The sequence below is a fragment of the Lasiodiplodia theobromae genome (genome assembly GCF_012971845.1).
Source record: "Lasiodiplodia theobromae strain AM2As chromosome Unknown scaffold_46, whole genome shotgun sequence".
Classification (NCBI taxonomy): Eukaryota; Fungi; Ascomycota; class Dothideomycetes; order Botryosphaeriales; family Botryosphaeriaceae; genus Lasiodiplodia; species Lasiodiplodia theobromae.
The window spans coordinates 56,077-70,373 of NW_023336526.1; the positions used below are offsets into that span (position 1 = coordinate 56,077).

At 56.0% G+C, this 14,297-nt stretch overlaps 5 protein-coding genes across 5 annotated transcripts; 3 read left to right on the forward strand and 2 right to left on the reverse strand.

Annotated features, from left to right (window-relative positions):
* Nucleotides 1-475: 475 nt before the first annotated feature.
* Nucleotides 476-1,999, reverse strand: LTHEOB_11221 (Histone deacetylase; the record flags this gene model as incomplete). Its single annotated transcript, XM_035507954.1, has 1 exon — nt 476-1,999. One exon carries the CDS (start codon nt 1,997-1,999, stop codon nt 476-478), a length of 1,524 nt encoding a protein of 507 aa, XP_035366602.1.
* A 795-nt stretch (nt 2,000-2,794) lies between these two features.
* On the forward strand, nt 2,795-4,147 carry LTHEOB_11222 (Zinc finger PHD-type protein; the record flags this gene model as incomplete). Its single annotated transcript, XM_035507955.1, has 3 exons — nt 2,795-2,846; nt 2,894-3,141; nt 3,194-4,147. 3 exons carry the CDS (start codon nt 2,795-2,797, stop codon nt 4,145-4,147), a joined length of 1,254 nt encoding a protein of 417 aa, XP_035366603.1.
* A 1,000-nt stretch (nt 4,148-5,147) lies between these two features.
* Nucleotides 5,148-8,051, forward strand: LTHEOB_11223 (Spa2-like protein; the record flags this gene model as incomplete). The annotated part of the gene is made up of 4 exons (XM_035507956.1): nt 5,148-6,227; nt 6,286-6,405; nt 6,457-7,914; nt 7,977-8,051. The coding sequence occupies 4 exons, from the start codon at nt 5,148-5,150 to the stop codon at nt 8,049-8,051; spliced, it is 2,733 nt and encodes a 910-aa protein (XP_035366604.1).
* A 1,749-nt stretch (nt 8,052-9,800) lies between these two features.
* LTHEOB_11224 (Permease cytosine/purines uracil thiamine allantoin) lies at nt 9,801-11,614 on the reverse strand (the record flags this gene model as incomplete). Its single annotated transcript, XM_035507957.1, has 5 exons — nt 9,801-10,132; nt 10,210-10,362; nt 10,420-11,040; nt 11,094-11,310; nt 11,363-11,614. The coding sequence occupies 5 exons, from the start codon at nt 11,612-11,614 to the stop codon at nt 9,801-9,803; spliced, it is 1,575 nt and encodes a 524-aa protein (XP_035366605.1).
* Nucleotides 11,615-12,907: 1,293 nt separating this feature from the next.
* Nucleotides 12,908-13,998, forward strand: LTHEOB_11225 (DNA-directed RNA polymerase iii subunit Rpc6; the record flags this gene model as incomplete). Its single annotated transcript, XM_035507958.1, has 2 exons — nt 12,908-13,134; nt 13,185-13,998. The coding sequence occupies 2 exons, from the start codon at nt 12,908-12,910 to the stop codon at nt 13,996-13,998; spliced, it is 1,041 nt and encodes a 346-aa protein (XP_035366606.1).
* Nucleotides 13,999-14,297: the final 299 nt, after the last annotated feature.

Sequence of the window (14,297 nt, forward strand, 5' to 3'; positions counted from 1 at the left end):
CCGATGATTAGTTTGCGCGTTCCTTGTTCTGGAGCATATTCCATTCCGCCAGTGACGGTAGTTTTCTTTTTCCTTTCAATATTCCCTACGTGGGGGCAGCAATCCCCGATCGCGTTTATAGCGAGTGGATGCCTGTCGTGGCTCGCTCGCAGGCAGGAATTCGCCAATTCATTGCATTTTGATATTATTAGCCAGTGCTCTCCATGGTGCCCTTGATGGGACGAAAGCCTGCCAGAAACCATACAACGACATCAGGGGCAATGGGCTGCTGATCCACTGCGTGTTTTCATCGAATTCAGAAGCTGGCTCACGCGTAGGAAGCGTACAAGCCGTGAATATGCCGCCCGAGGAATTTGTGGAACACTCAGTAATCCCATGAACTTCATTCACAGACGGTATGTTAACACTGACCCGCTGTTTTCGCCAAGACCAAAAGCATGAAAGTGCCGACAAACGAGATCATCTTCGCGTAATGTTAGTCTATGCACCACATTGGAGATCTGTGGATCACGAACCTGTACTCTCGCCTTGCGCCTGTGTTTCTCTCCATACGTCTCCTCTTGGCCTCATCTTGGTATCCACGATCCTCTAACTCCTCTTTGATTTCCTGGTCAATCTCCTTTCGTGCGCGCAGGACGTCGTTGAGCTTCGGGTAACGCTTCATATTGACGACCGGATGGGATTGTATGCAACGTAACTGTTCCTCGCAGCGGGCCACCGTGTTCTCGAGGTCCTTGCGCTCGTAGCCCTTTGGATGGGAAAGCCTCTTGCTATTCAGCTCGGGGTAGAGTAGGCCATTGCCATTCTGAACGCCTTCGAAGGCTTGCCTATAGGGGATAAAAGTCGGAAGGTCGTCGTGGAGTTCGGCTTCAACGCTCAATGCCGTCTCGTGACACCATGCGCGGGCGACGTTGCGGGGTGTGTAGCCGCCACCACCGAGGATCAACAGAGGCAGACGGAAGGATTTGACATACTCGACGCATTTGCCATGCGCACGGATGTTGAGGTTGAACTTGCCCAGACGATCTCCGCCCAGACTGTCGGCACCGCATTGCAGCACGATGGCTTCCGGCTTGAAAATTTCGATTGTTCTCCCAGTGATGCGCTTGAAGAGCCACTCGTAGTCGCGATCGTCGATACCGTCATCCAAAGGAACATTCAGCGAGAAATACGCCCCTGGTTCGGTGTAGCCCTTAGGACCCGAATCATCCGGGCCGCCAGTGCCGGGGAAAAACTCGCCATACTTGTGGTAGGACAGGGTCATTACGCGATCCGTGTTGAAGAAAGCGGCTTCGACACCGTCACCGTGGTGTACGTCGATGTCGATGTATAATACTCGGACATGCTTTTCAAGCAGATGCTGGATGGCAAGCACGATGTCGTTGACGTAGCAAAAACCGGACGCCTGGCGTTTTTTCGCATGGTGCAGACCACCAGACCAGCTGATGGCAATGTCGCTCTGCCTGCTGCTTACGGCATGTGCAGCTTCCAGCGTGGCGCCGGTGTAAAGCGTCACGTAATCCCAGATACCATCGAAAATAGGGCAGTCGTTAAACTCGTCGGTGAAGTCGTAGCGGTTGAGCTCCTCCTCGTGCCGTTTCTGCGTTTCGGTATCCGATTTAATGTACTGCAGAAAATCGAGGTAGTCGTTGTCATGGAAGCGAGAGATTGCGTCTTTGGTAGCAGGTAGCGATTCGTTTAGGTCCATGGCATAGTGGAGACCGTATCCAAACACCAGCTGCTTGGTTAGTTGCAGCCGCCATGGTTTCATTGGATGTTTGCTGCCAAAGTGGTGCTGCTCTACTTCCGGGTTGTAGTGGAAGGACACGGTATAGCCTTGCGGCCGCTCGATGCCGTTCTGCTCGGCCTCCATCTGGTGGACCCGCTCTTTTTCTTCGGGGGTCAGTTGCTTGTACGTGATGTACTCGACGCTTGTCGAGAGCGGCGACGGATCTGGCGCCACCCAAGCTTGGACGATCTCGTTGTTGTTGAACGCCATGGTGCCTGAGCGGGGATCGGTGGCTTCGAGGGCCTGCAAGAGGCCTCTGCTGCCTCTGGGGTCGACCGCCCTTCTTTCACAAAGGGTCAAGCTGAACTTGGGATAAAATTTGCCGGTGCAGTATATCGTGGCTTCGCTCCAAGCCCTCAAGCTCCCGGAAGCTTTCTCAAGCGGTTGTGCAGATGATATTGGCAAAGCGTGACCTTTGGTTCGGTGAACTATGGCCCCTACAACCGGACAAAATTCGCTGGTAGAGGACCACCGATAGCGAAACAGCGGTGGGCAACGATAAGTCCTGGTAGTGCGTGTGAGGGTTGGCTCGAGAGATGCGACAGCGGTGGTCGATGGAATCCGGGGATCGATTCGAAGCGCCACAGGATTGGCGGCGGACCCCGGTAGCCCAAGGAAATGCCAAGCCCAGCTTATTCATCATCACGTGATCCCGCCCGTTGCCTTCCTAAGGTGCGGGCCCAGCCAGCCTTGCACCTGCGACGACGATCCACCGCCGCGCAGTGCAGCAACCACGGCCTTTGACTCTACTCCTCAAGCGCAAATCGACAGACAAGCCAACGCAATCTACCGGGTGCACATCCATCTTACTCCACATTTGAACCAGATCGCCAAACACGCGTTTTTGCCACAAGGGAGTCCGTATCATCACGTTCCACCTCTGCCCTGTCAAACTCCACAGGCATTGCAGTACTTTCCCTGCCGATAGTTGTGTCGTTGCAGCGTGCACACACGTGACTTTAGCCCGGGTTTTCTCCCGGTGCTTCATACACCCTAGCCTCAGTCATGGCTTTGGCTGAAGATGCCGCCTCTGTGTTGGAGCTTTTCATCCATGATGGTGCGTGTTTCCGATACCACACGCGGTATTCGAACTGACCATTGCAGTGGCCAACTTACCAGCAGAAATAACCCATCTATACGAGGAAATGCAGGCAAAAGAGCAACAAATTCAAGCATGCAATAACGTTATTGAGGCTCGCGACGGCAGCTTGCAGAAATTCGTGAAGCTCAATGGAAGCTTGGTCAAGAATCCCAAGGAAGAGCCTTACAACAAGTTGATACTACAGAACTACGAGAAAGCCCAAACACTCCAGGATGAAAAGGTCCATCTGGCAGAGAAGGCGGCTCAGCTGGTAAGTTTGTCTGGAGAAAGACAACCTCGAGGGGCTGCTGACACAGGAAAAGCTGGATCGTCATGTCAAACGACTTGATGTCAAGATACGCGATCTAACCAACGATGGATCTATACCGCATGATCCCCAGCTACCGTCGCTCTTGCGTGAATCTCCAGGGAACCTGGTTGCACCAACGTCTTCCACAGCCACGGGAACGAACACGCCTCTGAATCCGCTTTCGATCAATGCCCATGCAGGATCACAGCAAATAGCCAATGCTGCTATCGCGCGCCTGGCAAGTGCTGCTGGGCAGAATCGGAGCATGAGCTCTCCTGCAATGGGTGGCTCGGGCTCGACGATTCTTAATCAGACACACATGTCCAACGCGTCGGCGATAGCTGCTATGTCGGCCAACAACAGACAACGGGAAATGTCTGTTGGCAGCGACAGCAAACGCCGCCGTCTCAACGCATCTCTGGGCTCGCTCCCATCGGCGAGCTCTTCTCTGGCGCGGCAGTCGTCGATAGGCCCCGGCACCCCAAAGGCTGGGACGCCTGGCGGCAGCCGGGCCGGCAGCCTGGGGCCCAGGCCGAGCACGAAGAAGAACACAAAGACAGTGCTGCCGGGGAAGGCGAACAGGAAGAAGATTGGTAAGGCCGGCATGTCGAAGAAGTCAGCACGCAGGCTCATGGGTGGCTCCCGAGCGTCACCGTCGACAACTGGGGATGACGAAAGCATGCTCAGCGATGCAGAAGTTTCAGACGAGGACGCGTCTGCGCTGGGGCACGACGGCGCAGCAGACGACGACCCGATGGACCTGGAGGAAGACGCGGACGATACGCAGTACTGCATCTGCGAACGCGTCAGCTTCGGGGACATGGTGGCGTGCGACAACCCCAAGTGCGAGATCCAGTGGTTCCACTGGGAGTGCGTGGGGCTGACGCAGGAGCCAAAGGGCGAGTGGTTGTGCCCAATCTGCGACCCCAACTCCAAGTACGACAAGAAGAAAAAGAAGCTGCGGTGAGAGCGGGGCAGATCGGCGGGATGGCTGGCGGGATGGAGGCGGAGGCTTTTGCTCTTGCTCGCTTAAGCGCAAGGGCGGCGGGAGGCATGCTTCTGGAAAGCCCGGGGCGGCGCCACACAAGGGAACACGCCCGCGGCACAACAAGCGCGTCGGCGGTGGGTAGCTACAGCTACGTAGAGATCTATCTTATCGAGAAAATACGAAGCGTGGAGAAATACGGACTACCATTACGCACCTGATGTGCCGCTAGCTTCCGGCGGCTTGGGTGCAGCGGGCGGCTTTGGCGAGGTGATTGCGGCAGGGATCCCCAGCAATTTCCATTTAGCGCGCCTTACCGCCCTGGGCCGGAAGCTGTCCAGGCCCATCCATATCTCCCCTTTCCTCTCCTTCATTGTTCCGCTGCTGCACCATTCGGAGCGCCGCTGCCGCTGAAGACTGACGTGCAGTAAGCATAATCCCACCGCCGACTCGTTCCTTCCTTGCACGCCGTGCTCCCATTGGCTATTACGCCACCGTCAAGCGCCCCTGACGCCGCACCGCTGCCCTTCCACCTAGCTCGCCCGGCGCGCCGGCCAGACGCCTGCGCCAACGCCAAAAAAGTGCACAGGGGCCTGTCACCCTGTGGAGCACCCCCTTCTGGCCGTGAGCGACAGCTTCGCGGAAGCTCAGTCCTTGCGCACTTGAATATCGCATCGCAATTCCTGCGCATCCGCCGTTACCAAGCGCGATCCCGCAAGCTGCTGCAAGCGCCCGCAAGTGCGTGTTTGTTTGCGCACCCGCCCCCGAGGCCCGCGCCGCCCTGCCAACGCCATCTCGAGTCTCGCCTGCCGAACCATCTCCCTACGCCCTCCGTCCCAACCGCGCCGTATCACGCGAGCCTCTCCGCCGCCGACACATGTCGCCGCGCTTGCGATAGCATTCGCCTTCCGAATAATCGTCTCCTGTCTGTCTCCAAGGGCTTCGAACGCCGCTCAGCGCGTCCGTTGCCCGCTTCGCTCCCATGGCTGGTCGCAGCGGGACGCTCTCTCCCATCTCCGTCGACAGCGCCAACGATTGGTCTCCTGTTTCGAAATACAACGGTCCCGATAGCTCCTATTCGCCCAGCGTGCCTCCAACGCCGCGGAATCAGCTCATCACGCCGCCAACTTCCGTTACCAGCTCGACTGACGGCATGATTCCCAATGGCCTCGGCCGCCCTCCAACGTCGAACGGTCAACCCTCACCACCCAGCTCCATCGCCCGATCCAGCACCGGCGATGGCCTGTACGCCTCAAGCGTCCGGGATCGGGAGAGCATAAGTAGCCGCAAGGCTATGATGATCGAGGACTCGCTGGCAGAACACTACCGCGTCTTGAAGATTTACCTCGGTCGTTACCTGCTCGATGAGAAGGGTAACCTGCGGCCGAATCGCGCTAGGGACAAGCTACTTCGCCTCTCGTCTGTCCAGTTCCAAGAGCTAAGCACTGACGTCTACGATGAATCGCTTCGCCGCGAAGACGAACGCAAGCAAGGCGGCCCCAATGCGCCGGGAAATGACACCCCCACATTTCTCCCGCCCAAGGACAACTACCATCCAAAGCGCAACCAAGCCCGTCAAAAACTCTCAACACTTCCCATCGACCGCTTCCGCCAGCTCGCAACCGATGTCTTCTACGAATTGGAGCGCCGCTTTCCGCGATTCCGGGGTGATGAGATTGAGCGCGCACCAAGCCCTACAGGTAGCATAGCTAGCACCCGGAGTCGCGGTCCCGGGAGGGGCCCAATACCAAGCACTGGAAGCATGGGCAGAGGGCCTCCGCCTCCAGGTTACCGTGGACCTCCTCCCGGCCCGGGCTATCGAGGTCCTCCCGGCCCTCGGGGCCCTCCTGGTCCTCGGGGCCCTCCCGGCCCGGGCGGCGAGTTTGGGCGTCCCTTGCCAAAGACGTTTCAACAAAATACAATCGTACCGAACAAAGGAACCATGGTTGAGGATGATGATGACAACAGCGGGTTGGAAGACGACGACGATGACGACGCGTTTGGCCTCGAAGATGCGGCAAGAAGATCTAGCAAGCGGACTACGAACAAGAGCATGGGCAATGTAAGCTGGCCCGGAAACACGGCCCTCTCTCGCTTTGGATCGCACTAACAGCTTGCAGGAAAAACTCATAGCGGACCTTACAGCCCAAGTCGAGGAGTTGCAGGAGAAAGCTGAAGACCTAGAAAATCAATTGAGAGAACGCGACGAGGAGGTCGAACAGCTCAGGAGTGGGGGAAATGTTTGTGACTCTCGAAGTACAGAAGAAACTACAAAAACTGACTTGGTACAGGCTACGGAAGGCGACAAAACGGATCAAGACCTGAAACGGGAATTGGAAGAGGCGCAAAGCTTGAATGATTCTCTGAGATCCGAGTTGGAAAAGACTCGCAACGACGCATCAGAAGCTGAACGCGAACTCCGCGCCCGGCTTGAGGAAGTCGAGCGCAATGGCAATTCTGGCGGCTCCGAAGACAACGACTGGGCGCAAAGATACAAGCAATTGGAACGAGAACTCGAGGAGCAACAGAAAGTCACCGACGAAGTCCGCAGGGAAGCGTCACAATTCTTGCAAGAAATGCGGGCGCTCTCAGAGCGAAGCAATGCGTCTCTGGAGAAGGAAGAAGGGCTTGTGGCCGAGATCGCAAGGCTGGAAGCCGAGGTCAAAGAATGGAAGACGCGATACGCCCGCTCGAAGACGCAGGTTCGCCATCTGCGAGCTTCATCAACTGGCCTCGCAAATTTCACGGAGGACGCCTCGGCTTATGCCCGGGACGGCACCCTTGTGCAGCCTGACGGTCTGATTAAGGATGTCCATCTCACAAAATTCCAGCTCAGCATCGATCAATTGCTGCAGGCTGCTCGCAAGTCAGAGGCTGACGCCGTTCTCGACTGTATGAAGGACACTGTCTCCTGCGTCAGAAGCATCACCGCAGATGTCGATGCTGCCGGGTCTCCTACGAGCGATGACGGTGAGGATTCCGTCAAGAAGCAGCACAAGCTCAAATCTCGTGTATCTGCTACTGCGAACAACCTCATCACTGCCTCCAAAAACCACGCAGCAGCGCAGGGGCTTTCTCCTGTCTCTTTGCTCGATGCCGCGGCGTCTCATTTGACGACTTCCATTGTCGAGCTCGCAAAGGTGGTCAGAATTAGGCCCACTCAGCCCGGTGAGGAAGACTACGAGAACATCGACGTAAGGTCCAGTCGTCTCAGCGCGAACTATTACAGCAATGGCGCCAGGCATACCAGAAATGGCAGCAGCGTCAGCATCGATTCCGCAAGGTACAGTCGCAGTGCCGCGAGCTCCCCGCGCCCTTGGTCGATGCGTCGATCTGAAGGTCCTAACGGGCTCTTGAAAGGCTCCAATATTAACACTGTTCGCGAAAGCAGCGGCCTCGAGGAGATAAAGAATTACCTGGAAGATCAAACAACCGACCTCGTGAACAGCATCCAACCTCTTGTCCAAGAAATTCGAAGCACTCCCGCCGGAGCCCCCTTTCCTCCTCAATCTGAGCAAAACATCGAACACCACATCAACGACATCAATCGCACGGTCTACGACATTGGCATCAAGACTCGCGAGGCCGTGAACAACACTCGCAACAGCGCACTAGCCAAACACGCCACGCCCGTCGTTGATCTGCTTGAGGACTGCCGTGGAGCGCTCCTGTCTGCGCTGCAGGATGATGAAGCTGGTAAGAGGGAGAAAATCCCCCCTCTAGCTTTCAAGATCGCACGAGCGACCAAGGTATGTATCTGTCATGGATAGGCTTTGCAGCAGTTTGGTTTGTATCTGACAAGAAACTATAGGAACTCGTCCTACGTGTTGAGAGGATTGAGAATCGCGAGCTGACGGCTGATATGACCGTTTCGAATGAACTCTAAGAGCCTCCGTCTTTCATTGATTTGCCGTCTCGCGCCTCCTCTTGAGGATTTTCATTTCCTACTCTTCGTGAATTTATTATCAGCGTAGAGGCACGCCTAATGGCTACGTCCGTTTTGGTTTTTTTTTTCCTCGTACTCTTTTTTTCTGCATTTGTTATACACATACGGCGGCTTTGCTGGCATTTTCAGCGCTGGTGGGCTTGGTGGGCACTGACATTTCCTTCTGACGGGTCCGTTTTCTTTGCGGAGAACATTTTTCCTTTCTTTCCCCCCCTCCCTTACAACCCATTAACGTAGGAGGGGCACTCTTCGACCTGTACTTTGATACCATTTTGCCTCTTCGCTTCTATCGTCATCATGGCCTCAGTCGTGCTTCCAGGTATTCTGCTTTAAGATTCCTTTCACGCGGGTCAACGGCTCTTTTCTGTTGGATTACAGGACCGGCCATCTTCTGTATAGGGCTCCTGTACCGCCGCCTTAGTATCTCTTTATCACCTGTATTAACGCAGATCGCAGTGCGCGTCGTGCGGTTCACGAATCATTGAATGATTCCCTTTCTGTTTGCAAAGTAATTGTAAGCTGGCGATGCAAGATTGGAATTTACGCATTATACACACGCAGCTTTCATTGTTTCTTTTCATTGCTGTCAGCGGTCATCAGGGATAATGCTCACGTCTCGGTGGGTGGACTTGGGGAGGACATGGGAGGGATCCGTCGTTAGATACTGTGACCGCGTTAACAGCTAAACTCGCTACTTGTTACTTTTCCTCGCTTAATATCGTACTCTGACAGTCGCTCTAGGAATGGAGGTGAACAGCGCACGAAACAAAGAAGTCAATATTCTTGGCAATTTGCTACATCTTCGGTCCGGTTTCTCTTCTTCTTTTGATCAAGAGCATGCATGGTTGGAGAATTACGGGGGATTCGTCCGCAACTTCAGCAAGCGACCAGAGTCTCACTTTTGGCTGCAAAAACGACACCTTGACGACCCGCGACTGTACGGGACACGATTACGAAAGAAGAACAATGTCGAGAAACCGAGCACATAATCATACGCAATCCACCTCGGCGCCACCAGGGGTGCATCCCCCGTTAGGATGGGTGTCAACAGACGTTGTCTCTTATATCTTCTGCGCCTCGCAATAGAACTGGGAAAAAGTAGGTGCCTGTAAGAACATCATGATCACAAGAATTTGAGGCAGAGCACGTCATTTAATCTCCAAGATCAAGCGTACTTTTAAGGTTTCAAGACACAACGAGTGTCAGAACAGTTCGGATAATGCACAACTGTACACATGGAACTTGTGAGTGGTCTGGTGCCAGATGGGAATAGGAGAAGTGCTCTTTTGGAACTATGGCAGAACAACATTACGTGGCCTGGACAGGATGTGCATGTGCATCCCAGCTTAGTATGGGTAATAAATACACGGCATCTCTAGATTAGAATGTTTGGTACTCAAATGATCAAGCAGCACAGGAGAGCATGCTGTCGGTGGGATCGTAGGTAGGATAGTCGAGGTAGCTGGGAGGTGTGACACCACGAAAACAATAAGGAGTAAGGTCTGGATAGAAGCGTCGGCTGGTGTCGTGCGAGGATCAAACGTGAAAAGATGCATTTCTGGGTATATTGAATAATATTTTCAAGCAATGCAAAGTACCACCCCAAATTTTTGCAATCCGAATCGTACAACGCCTGTGTCATTCCCTCCTCTTCCTCTCCAAGTGACCACCCATTTGGCCTTGGTGCCTCTATCTCCCGAACACCTTCAGCTCAATGGTCCTAAGAACCGCATAACTCACGGCAGCGAATGCAAAGCCGAGCTCGAAGCCGACGTCACCACCGAAAGGAGCCTCGCCGGCGTGCAAGGCGATCTTGCCGACGTACCACGTCTGCGACATGCCGGTGATCATGCCGGCAACACCAAAACCGAATGCCACGACAGCAGCGATGCCCGGCGGCAGCTTTGAAGGCTGATCATAGTGTTCCGGGACATAGCCGGCGATGCCGCGCTTGAAGAGGAAGTGGTCGGTCAGCGCTATCCCCTCGTAAATGGCGAGCCAGTAGCCGATGAAGTTCATGACTATGAGGTTGTCAGTTGGGTTCGCGGAAGGAAGTGAGAATAGGTGCAACGGTGCACCGCGTAAGGGACGCGCTTACAGTTCTCAAGAACACTCTCGAAGTGTGAGTAGCCGGGAATAGCAATTGCTATGTAGACACCCGTTCCAAGCAGTGTCCAGATAGGACGAGGGATCGCCTGCGCCCAACGCCCAAAAACCTGGACCGTGAGAGCAATTGAATAGATGTTGGGGCCTTGAAAACGTGTTGGTTAGGGTACAACGTGCAATAGCTGGCGGTTGCTGGACTTACAGTTGTTCGCAATAATGGAGAGAGCAAGGATGACTAAGCAGAACTTGCCAAAGCCGCCGAGCGGAGGGAACAACACGGCGGCAAGCAGACCGCCGGTTCCGGAATTGTCGTAACCAAGCTGGTATCTGTTGTCCCCGCCATTGATAGCGGTAGCAGACATGACAGCAATGCCCAGCATCTCGGTAAACAGAAGCGGGAAGATCAGGCCAAGGGCGGTGGAGAAGAAGACCTTGCGGCGGCTCTGATTGGAGGGATGGTAGACGGTGTAATCGGCGGCGTAACTTGCCCAGCCAGTGGCAAAACCATAGACGGTCACACCAAAGCTCAGAACGCCACCCATCTCCGACTTTCCGGTCTCCCAGGGGATGTTGACGAAGGCGCCGCTGTGGGCAAAGGTGCCGAGAACGATGAGGAAGATGATGAAAGTCGGGATCCAGCTGTAGAACTCGTAGGCATGTACAACCTTGTAACCGAACAGAGTGACGAAGAAAGTGCAAATGGCTATGATGACGATGCCGGCCCAGCCGGGAACGTCGTTGTTGACGGCGTGGATCAGCTCGGCGCCCACGATCGAGTTGACGGCGGACCAGCCTATGCAGGCGCAGACATTGAAGCAGGCAACTGGGTCACGCGTTAGCAGGAGGGGGCCTGTGCGATGTTGCACGCATGCTTACTGAGTTTCACGCCCCACCAGCCAAACCAGAACCTGGAGAGGACCATCTGACGCAAGCCAAAGACAGGGCCGAAGGACGAAAACCAGCAGACCGGGAGGATGCCAAGGAGGTTGAAGAACAAGCAGACGAGCATAGCATCAGCGACGCCAAGATAGAAGAGAGATTTGGCCAGCAGGCCAATGGCGAAGGAGCTAACGACCATGTTGGCGGAGAGCCACTGCGGGGGGCATCAGCCAGCTGCTCATGTAGGGGAGTGATGGGAGCATTACCATGGTACCGACGTTCAGAAGCGAATGATCGGTGCGCTCGTCTTCGGGCACGCGCTCAATGCCTCTCTGCTCGATGTTGAAGCGGCCGGCCAGCCTCTGAATCCTGGCATACAGAGAGTTTCCATACTCGAAGCTCTCGCCAGGCACGGCGCCGCCCTCGGTGGTGTAGACGCCTGCGGCAGTCCTGTGGCCAGAGGGGTCGGACGAAACGTCGGCATCGGCAGCCTTCTTCTCGACGTCGACGTAGTCCATGGTTGCAAATGGGGAAAGGCGACGACTCTAGCGAAGCTCCGCGAAGGAGTTTGATCTTCGTCGAGCGCCTTGGTAAAAGGGGAAAGGGTTGACAGGGAATTGAAGAGTCAGGCAACGGCACTGAACTATATGGAGACGCGACGCGCTGCCCTCAGCCGAGCTTTTCTCGCGCACCGCTGATAAGGCCGAGTGCCGGGTGCAGTGCAGATCCGCAGATTCGTGTTTGGGCCAGCCCGGGGCCTAGTCGGTGGCCCGCTCCCTGGTAATCGACGCAGCCATGGCAAGAAGGGGAAGCAGGGCCGGCAGTTAGAGTCCGGAGAGATAGCGATGGACCAGCCTCGTAAACGGTCTCGTAAAGCATCGCACGCGATAAGCTTAGCCTGCCTGTTTGACGTTCCAGAATTTGTCGTCTAACGGCGGCAAGCTTTGCAGGGAAGGCTTGTTCATTGATAAGGCGGTTCCAAGGCTTGGCCCTGGCAGTGCGCAGAGGAGAAAGAGTGAGAGAGAGAGAGAGTGTGTGTGTGTGTGTGTGTGTCGTGCGTCGCTTATCGACAGGAGCGTGGGATGGCGGCATCGGCCGAACAAAGCCCAGTCGGCCGCTCGCTATCTATCTAAAATCGCGAAGCGTAACAATAGTCGGTGCTGGCCGCGCAGTCGTGGCCTCGGGCTACCAACCAGGTGCCGACCGCCGCTCTCCTACGCCGGCCGCATCCGCCTGTCTTCCCCAGATCGTGGTCCGGTTCCCGCTGCTCCACAGCTTGCGTCGTCCCGCCCGTCTGGTTAACGGCAAACAATGCCCCTCGTTGCACCTGCAGCCCTGCGGAGAAACAACCCGGGTCGTGCTCACATCTTGCATTCGTTCCCGTCCGATGCACGGCATTGAGATTTATCCCGACGCCACCGTAAGACAATGGTCTGGGGGTCGACGCGCGGCTCCAGAGGCAACGATATCTGCGGCCGCGTTAAGTAGAAGGGGTTTGGGTGGCGATGACCAGGGCAGTGGCGACGTTGGAGAGAAGGATGGAGTGCGGAAGTGCCGAGGCGCGCGATCCTGTCGGCATTCCGCGCGCCGATCTGCCGCCACAGACCGCCTTTTGCTGGCCCGAGCGCGACGAATTTCCATCGCAGCGCGGCGGGGAGCAGCCATAGTAATCCTCTGCTTCACTGTGACTCCTCGACGCCGCCAACCCACGCCTCTCGCCTCCCTCCCTCAATGGTCGACAGATAGTCCCTGCCGCTCACTCGCCAACGCTAAAGTCTCCGCAAAACCCGCCACACCAAACCACCGTCGCAATGTCGAAAAAAGACCAGCTCTACGACAAGTGCGCCGAGCGCCCGCCCGGCACCATCTTCTTCCAGGAGGACCTGTCGCTGTTCAACATCGCCAAGGATGTCGAGGAGCTGGTTCGCATATGCCAGGAGCTCGTTGACTCCCACCTCTTCGAGCTGCTGGAGAAGGGCCACAACAACTGGGATCGCGTGCTGTGTTGGAGGCTGCGCTCCCGCGAAGATGCCGCAAAGTACGTCACCCGCCGTCCGGCCCGCGTGCCATGAGCTGACATGCCTGCAGGCTTCGTGGCATGGATCCGAATGAGCGCTTGGTCTACTCGCACATCTCGTCGGCCGAGGACCAGGGCATGTGGACGCGCACCATCAAGGCCAAGACAAACTTCCACCAGACCGTAATCAACAAGGCCTTGAAGTCGCTCGAGGGTAAGCGCCTGGTCAAGTCCATCACCTCGGTCAAGCACCCGGGCCGTAAGATCTACATGCTGGCCCACCTCACGCCCTCGGAGGAAGTCAGCGGCGGCCCGTGGCACACTGATGGCGAGCTGGACATCGAACTCATAGAACAGATCTCCACCGTCATCCTCAACTACGTCGAGCAGAACAGCTGGGTTGAGCAAAAGCCTCACCATGTCTCCAAGGCCGACATCAAAAGGAAGAAGGAGCAAGCCCAGCGCAGCGCCAGCAATGCTGTCCCCGAGGCTCCAAAGTACCGCCCCGCCCTTGGCCGCAGCGGTGGCCTCCTGCTTCCACACCCCCCTGGCTACCGTAACTACCCGACCGCTTCGTCCATCCTCGAGTTCATCGAGAAGTCCGGCGTGATAGAAGGCGTCGTCATCCGCGAGATGGATCTCCGGTCGCTGCTCGACAACATGGTTTTTGACGGTAAGATCGAGCGCATGGGAGCCATGGGCTACCGCAGCGTGCGCGGCGCCATGGAGGCCGCCAACGATGCAGAGTTGGCCGAGGGCTACGGCAACGGCCTTACCCAGGCCCCCTGCGGCCGCTGCCCTGTCTTTAACTTGTGCGAAGAGGGTGGTCCCGTCAGTGCCAGCAACTGCGAGTATTTCGAGGAGTGGCTCAAGGTGGCTTCGTAGCAGCGGCCCGGTCGCGCGTCCGCGACGGACCTCTTTCTTTCTTTCTTCTGGATATTTCGATCCGGTTAACGTTCTCAGCCTACTTTATAAGCGGTCACTCCGACTTGCATAGCGACGGCGTTTGTTTTTGGAGGGAAAACGTGTATCAAAACTCTTCCTCGGGGTTCTTACAAGGCGAGTTCTGGTCTTACTTTTGCATATACCACGGCGGTTCACCACACAGGGTGGTAAAAGGCGAAGACTCAGGGTACATCCTTATGGAGGATATATGTGCTAGTCTGAGTTCTAAACAAGTGAAA